This window comes from Tachypleus tridentatus, chromosome 13 (assembly GCF_004210375.1).
Source record: "Tachypleus tridentatus isolate NWPU-2018 chromosome 13, ASM421037v1, whole genome shotgun sequence".
Classification (NCBI taxonomy): Eukaryota; Metazoa; Arthropoda; class Merostomata; order Xiphosura; family Limulidae; genus Tachypleus; species Tachypleus tridentatus.
Genome location: NC_134837.1, coordinates 206,329,813 through 206,337,595, shown reverse-complemented (window position 1 = coordinate 206,337,595; position 7,783 = coordinate 206,329,813). Strand labels below are relative to the sequence as shown.

At 33.2% G+C, this 7,783-nt stretch overlaps 1 protein-coding gene across 2 annotated transcripts in view; it reads right to left on the bottom strand.

Moving 5' to 3' along the window:
* Nucleotides 1-1,627: 1,627 nt before the first annotated feature.
* The window catches only part of LOC143236040 (guanine nucleotide-binding protein G(s) subunit alpha), a 28,857-nt gene continuing 22,701 nt past the window's right edge, over nucleotides 1,628-7,783 (bottom strand). Inside the window, exons 9-10 of one of the 2 annotated variants that reach the window (XM_076474271.1) lie at nucleotides 7,537-7,604; nucleotides 1,628-7,271 (exon numbers count right to left, since the gene is read on the bottom strand). In XM_076474271.1, coding sequence (XP_076330386.1) covers nucleotides 7,125-7,271; nucleotides 7,537-7,604 — 215 coding nt within the window. In that variant the 3' untranslated portion in view covers nucleotides 1,628-7,124. The remainder of the gene's footprint in view (nucleotides 7,272-7,536; nucleotides 7,605-7,783) is intronic. The other variant, XM_076474272.1, reaches the window with a different exon arrangement.

Genomic DNA, 7,783 nt, shown 5'->3' with positions numbered 1-7,783 from the left:
TGGTAAATAGTTATAAAACTAATGAGATGGTTGAGTATTTTTTTAAAATTCGAAACAAAACTAAATTCTGGTGTTCGTTAATATTACTTTTCCATTAATGATATATAAAAAGCATTTCTATAAAATTGCCCGGCCTGGTCAGGTGGGTTAAGGCGTTCAACTCGTAATTTGAAAGTCGAGAGTTCGAATCCCGGTCGCACCAAACATGCTCGCCCTTTCAGCCGTGAGGGCGTTATAATGTACGATCAATCCCACTATTTGTTAGTAAAGGAGTAGCCCAAGAGTTGGCGGTGATGACTAGCTGCCTTCCTTCTAGTCTTGCACTGCTAAATTAGGGACGGCTAGCATAGTTAGCCCTCAAGTAGCTTTGTGCGAACTTTGAAAACAGTTCCAAAATCTGTGTTTTCCAAGAGTCTGGCGTGATTCAGACATCATCACATGGCTCATATTTTTATATTACTCGTATTCACTTTGTAGATACCTGAACTTAACACCAGTGGTTACTAATTAATTACTTCAACATATTTGCTTGGCTTTCAAAAGTAAAATTACGAAACTTAATAATTATGAACTGTTTTTTTACGTCACAATTAGTATTAGTTCCTTAGTTTTCTGCTTAGAAGTGAATGAAAACACTTTAAAAAATCTACCAAAACCTGAAATATTACCACACGTAACCTAAGCAATTTACATTTAACAAGGGAAAATGTTAAAACTTGTGGTTAAAACAAGTTTAATGGGACTTCCTACGTACGAAGTTAACTGGAAATTTCCTATTTATTTATTAATGCGTTATCCACTTTTGACAAAAAAAAATAAAAAAATCCTATAACCTAAGTGCTCTCAAATGATGGATCTTTTATCAACAGGATTAGACTGGGAAGCCCCAATGAAGAATCGTCCACCTTTCAGAAGTATTTGGGTTGTGGTTTTTTGTCTTAAATTGACTTCCTGAACCTACAATAACTCCGAACGTCGTGAATTATCCACTCTTTAATTAATTTCGATTACTTCTTGTTTCTGTTTGGATAGAGAAGTTTACAACATAATACTAAATTACCTGGACAACTAAGAAATTATCTATATCACCAGATAAGTTCTGAAAATATTTGTTGTTAGTATTCTAATTCTTTATCGATGATTACAAACTAGAACCTTGATAGTTCTATGCAAGATTGTACATTGGAAACAGGTTCTTGTCTCAGGTAAATGAGGCTTTTTTTTGTTTGTTTTTTTGTAAATAATTGTTTCTCTGACTGGTATAATAAATAAAAACTGGAAAGGCTATTTGTATGCTTATAAAAATGTGTAATTGATATAATAATTTTAAACATTAAAGTTTATATATGGTAAATATTCATTGCAATGATTTAATGAGCTTCAACAAAGTACATCTGAAACAAGTATACCCTAAAAGATGAAAACAATCATTTTAATGGAACCATATCAGCCACAGTGGTGGATTCAAAAGGTTCGAATAACTTGGTTAGGTTCCCAGGTTTTCTTTAGGTTTAAGATTACTGTTACTTTGTTTTTTAAGGTTTATACTAACTGTTCATACTTGGGACTATAATGAACAAAATGTAAGTAGTGCATGAAACTTGGAACAAAACACACAACACACAAGTGGGACATTCCTTATGTATTTGATAAGCACATGGGTGCGATGTACACTGTACACTTTCCACAGTGTGTCAGACCAAGCTTCTACAACATTGTCACCAGGTGGAGAAGTGAAATATCAAAACAAGTATAATCATAACATTGAAAGAACAAAACTCATCTTTCCAGACCTACAGTACATATCGACTTGATACACCACCAGGCTTTCAACCATGCCACTACAAAACAAGCTGCTGCATATATAGATTTGTCAGAGGAACTCCCACCTAAAAGTTTTTTTTTAACTTTTCTGTAGGAATCTTACATGATTTCTTTCTATAAATACCTATCTTTTGTTTTAAACAGGAAAATAATTCCACACTTTTTAATACCAACTCTAAATAAGAACTGATCAAATGTAATCTACTCGGTAGTTGAAAATGTGGTTGGACTACACACTAGTCATTACATTTAATAAACATCTTTGTACTACTTAAGATGTATGGCTGTATACACAACTTTGGCTTCTACAATATGAAAAGTTAAATAACCACTCAGCACATCAACAATTTTGGTTTTCTTGCATCAAACAACACAAATTCATCAGACAAAGCTGGCACTTTATCGATTTAAATGTCTTCTCTTCCTAAAAATATATGGGTAATTAGGTATGATAATAAAAAGGCCCAATCTCAAAGAGATCCTTTGTAATTACCAAAGTTCCCATAAAAAAGAACAATACAGTAAAATTTTGCTTTTCAAAGAAAAACATCTAGCCTCCTAAAATTAATAGTTCTTATCAATTACCTTCCTCCAAGCATTAGAATGTAACAGATAAAGCAAAACTCAACATTTCTACTTTTGGCCTACAAAGAAACTTCAGTGTTCAGTATATGTTCTTGTCTCTAAAAACAACTTAAAGAGTTTTAACCAATATGTTATGATAAGCTTTGTTTTCCTCTCTCTATCTGCAGACACATGTAAATATATAGACAAAACAGAAATGTCTGCTTTATCTTAATACAGATCTATTTCTATTGTCGTTCATTATTACTTCAAGCATTAGTTTGTGACTACGGCAAAATAGAATTGCCACTGTATAATGTTAACAAATTCACCATAGGTTTTAAGAACTGACTGCAGAGATAATGCTGCCACCAAAGGTTTCCCAATCATCCTTTTAAGCCAACAATGAATGTACTTCATAACGCATCAATTAAAAAAAAAAAGAAAAAAAAAAAGCAGTTTCAAAATCCACGATTTGTTTGTTTTGATTTGTACATAAAAGAAAGTAGTGCATGAATGACACCTTAATGGCAGGTAACACGTGTAACTAACTGTTTGCTAAACACATCTAACACTAAAAGTTTAATTCTCAAATACTCTAAGCAAGAAAAGTAAAAAAGTATTGAATCACTTGTAAAACAAGTGTATACACAAATAATAATGATATAAGAATACATTCAGATCTATTTAGAACTGGACATACAAAATAGCTTAAAGTTATATAACTGTTTACTAAAAGGAAAGCCACTAAAAAATGTGCTTAAACCATAACTGTCGATCTTTTCATATCTACATAAAACTAAACAAACTGCTACAACAACATAATAAAACTTTTGTGAGTTACGGTGAAAAATGTTTACAGTACAAAACAATCTACACAGTGTTTATTCAGATCAAATTCATGTCTACACTCTATCTGTGCTCTAAATTTAAATCTTCTGTTTGATACTGATGTTGAAAAATTACGAAGAAAATTATACAAAACATAATGTAGTTAACATTTTTTAGTACTAAAGACAAAGCTATCAAATATCCAACCTGAAGTTTAAGTAGAAAAGAATTTGAATATCATTAATTTTATGGGATGAAAAACAGAGATTTCCCCCAGTCATCAAATTAACTGTGGGATAAAATGTGGTTTCAAGATTTAGTGTTTGTTCTTTTCAATGGTAATTTCAGAATAAATAGTACAATATACCAATAGCATACGAGCAATTCAGTATAGTCAATCAAACCAGCAGCTATTGAACAGCCTGTAGAAAACTTCAGTGTTATTGTAGTTTATAGCATATACACTATCCAGATAATCAGCATTCTTGTAGTTCATAGATTGTACACTAACCAGATAATCAGTATTCTAGTAGTTTACAGAATGTACACTAACTAGATCATCAGTGTTCTAGTAGTTTACAAAATGTACACTAACTAGATCATCAGTGTTCTAGTAGTTTACAGAATGTACACTAACCAGATCCTCAGTGTTCTAGTAGTTTACAGAATGTACACTAACCAGATCATCAGTGTCCTAGTAGTTTACAGAATGTACACTGACTAGATCATCAGTGTTCTAGTAGTTTACAGAATGTACGCTAACTAGATCATCAGTGTTCTTGTAGTTTACAGAATGTACGCTAACCAGATCATCAGTGTTCTAGTAGTTTACAGAACGTACACTAACCAGATCATCGGTGTTCTAGTAGTTTACAGAAGGTACAGTAACCAGATCACCAGTGTGTTATGGTAGTTTACAGAAGGTACAGTAACCAGATCACCAGTGTGTTATGGTAGTTTACAGAAGGTACACTAACCAGATCATCGGTGTTCTAGTAGTTTACAGAAGGTACAGTAACCAGATCACCAGTGTGTTATGGTAGTTTACAGAAGGTACAGTAACCAGATCACCAGTGTGTTATGGTAGTTTACAGAAGGTACAGTAATCAGATCATCAATATGTTATGTTAGTTTACAGAAGGTACAGTAATCAGATCAGTGTGTTCTAGTAGTTTATAGAAGGTACAGTAACTGGACTGTCACTGTTTTCTGACAATTTTTCAGACAGTATAATAATCATACACTCACAAAAACTGTAAAGCACAAACAGATCTAACAAAAGTTTTCACTGACAGATATTGTAAACACACCTTCTACATAAGAAAGAGATAAATATACAATTTTGTAATATCACTGTTTTCCCATTGGAAATAAACAACAATAACAAAGAATTGTTAAACTATTGTTTAACTAAGTGTGTATCATATAAACTTATAAAAATATATGACAAGATTTTGTTCTGTCAAACAAACAACTGTATACTTAACTACTGCCTTTGTGGTCTCCAATTTTCACAGTAACTGAAAACTTTATATAATTGCTGACCTTATGTAAGCTTTAATATAATCATAACCACTACCTTAGTTACCGGCTCTTCAATAAAAGAGATTTGGATTATAATGGTTTTGGTACATGCAAGAACTTTTTTTAGTACAAAGCTGTGCAACAGACTATATGTTCTCTGTCCACCATGGGAAATCAAATCCAAAATTTAGCACTGTAAGTCCATAAAATTACCACTGACCCACTGGGAGTCTCAGTACTCATGAGAAAGGTAGCACAAAATGTATGAATAATAAACATATTATGTTACATTAGTACAGTTTTATCTAAGGTATATATACATATATATTATTAAGTTTCAGAAATGTGAGAAGTTTAATATTTGACATTTGTTTTGTTCTTTATGAAAATTATAATGCAATTATGAATAAAGTATTAACAGAAGTCATAATGTTTCACTAAACACAGTTACTAGTGATGCAGTCATAAGTACTGAATACAGATCAGAGATACAGGCCTGTAACATCTGTAACCAAAATATTTTAAGATGAAAGAGAAAACTTTTAACATACAAATCTAATAGATACTGGCAACAAATGTTATAATGATATTACACAGAAATCTGTATTGTTAACAAAGGTTATGTTCTAACAAGTCTACTAAACACAGGAAACCACATTCTACCCCAACCTGTTTTTGTAGTACCACTTGAACAACAGAACTCAGTATTAGCAGAACTGACTTCAGGGTACAATGTGTACTACCAAATTTCTTTCACACTGGTAGTAGCTAATGATGCTTACAAAAACACAACAACCAATTATCCTAGATAACTATGTCCGGCCCACTTCGGTATGTCCAACCACAATTACTAGGGGACAAGTGAAAATTAACAAACTGATCCACAGCACCAACCATTCCCTCATTATGTTGTCATCTGCAGTTATCATATCTCATTCCTAACTCCTAAATTATATTTCATCCCATGATGTTAATTTATGCCATTCTAATGGTATGTTTATACCATGGAATTAACAAAAGGTAAGATTAACTTATGTTTAAAATTATCATTTCTTTCTCAATATAATATTAAAAACCTCAACACCTCTTTGTTTCCTTCATTATTTGTTTTATATATGTTTAACACTATAGTATCTCATTCTTAATGTGTTTTAGTTTAAATTATTTTTAATAATGAAGTTAATTTAAGCAGTTCAGTTTTAGGAGTTCTCATTACGTATTGCTTCTTCAAACCATACGGTTACCTGGCCAAGAGCTCATTATGAACCTGAAATCGTTTTTGACTATGAGTGATACAGACAGTAATCCGTACAGTACCTAAGCTACCTAGCTATCCAATGAAACAACACCCTTGTCATTACTTGGTAGTCTTCAAATGTTAGTTCCAATCTGTTCACTATACATACACTGACTTTACGTAAGTACTATAATCTCAGGTTAACAATGAAGTATACACATACATACTGAAGGAATTTTAAGACTAAATGACACAACTGTATTTGGTACAGTCTAAATCTTTTCTTCAGATTCTCTTTACAATTCCAGTAATTGTTTTAAGTCTTACTAACAGATTATTCAAAAAAAAGAAAACAAAAATAAAACATGTTATATGTATTTCTACTGATTAGATCAGATGCTGATGTGCTACCTAAAACTTTAAACAAAGATCACAAACACAGGGACAAAGAGTCTAGTGCGTACAGGATCAGAAAATTTACAGCACGAGAAGTACTCCAAGAGAACAGAAAGCTAATTCATCACTCCCTAAATGGTGCTTTCCTTGGATACTCCAGAAAAAGAGTTTACTACACAGTTCCCAGATTTTGCTCTCTGGTTTTCTTGAATAAGACTAGAGTCATTAACTTAATGTTATAAAACAACAAGAAAATACAAGAGGACAAGATGTTACACATATCTGACAACAACTAGCTGCCGACCCACCTGGCATCAGCAAACCACACCCTTTGTGGAGTGAACTGTCTTTCTTAGGGCAGCCAATAACAACCAAGCTGCTCTCTACGACTGTGCGGGTCTAGCAGGTATACGACCTGGTTACCAGAGCTAGAAGTACAGGCTTCACAATCCTTCTGTGCGTTCTGAGTCCATTTTTTTTTGTCATTCAAAGTAATGTGACCTAAGCCCCAAGGTCATGCGAGCCTAAAGTTTGGATGCTGCCAAAACAAGGAAACAAAGAGACGGAGGGAGAAAAAATGGGGGCTGGGACAGGACTTGAGGTTAATGCCCCCAGGCCTGATACAACCAGAAAAATACAGGTAACATACTGGTATCAAAACTGGGAGATTGAGCCAGTGGGTGATGTCACATGATGAGAGTCCAGCAGCATCCATACTTGCCCCTGTACTACAGATAGCTAGTAACCATCACAAAAGCTCATACTGGCGAAGATGCATCCTCTGAATGATGTCCCTACAGTCGTTAAAGACACGTCTGATGTTCTCTGTGTCTACAGCACAGGTGAAATGTGGGTAGCAGTAATGCTTTCCATCACCACTGGCTGTGCTGATCCGCTGGAAAGGAAGTAAACAGTTCTTGAGTGGCTTACTTCCAGTTAAAGGTTACTAAAATTTGTTTTTAACTCCAACATATTTTATCTTTATGTTTAACATAACACATTAACGTTCTTTTATTCTGATTGCTTCATATTCACATCTACTTGGACTACAACAGTTTAGGTAACATAAGAAATCTATAGAATTCTTTTTATATTTAAACTTAAGGTAACCTGATTGTTAAATTTAAGATAATTTTATTTCAGATATCTGAAATACTTACCAGAAATTCATCTCTAATGAAATATTTGGCACGAACTACTTCGCTATCCTCTCCAGGTTCTACAACAGCTAAAATAAAAAAATTCCAACATTCGAAACAGTTCAACAAAAAAAGTGAAACAAACAATGAGCTCTGTGGTAATACTAATAAAGTTAACACACGTGTATGAAGTCCTTTAATAGCCCAACTAAATCAGTGTCGTTCACTTGTAATAATCTTATCATAAAGATGTATATAGGATACAGTA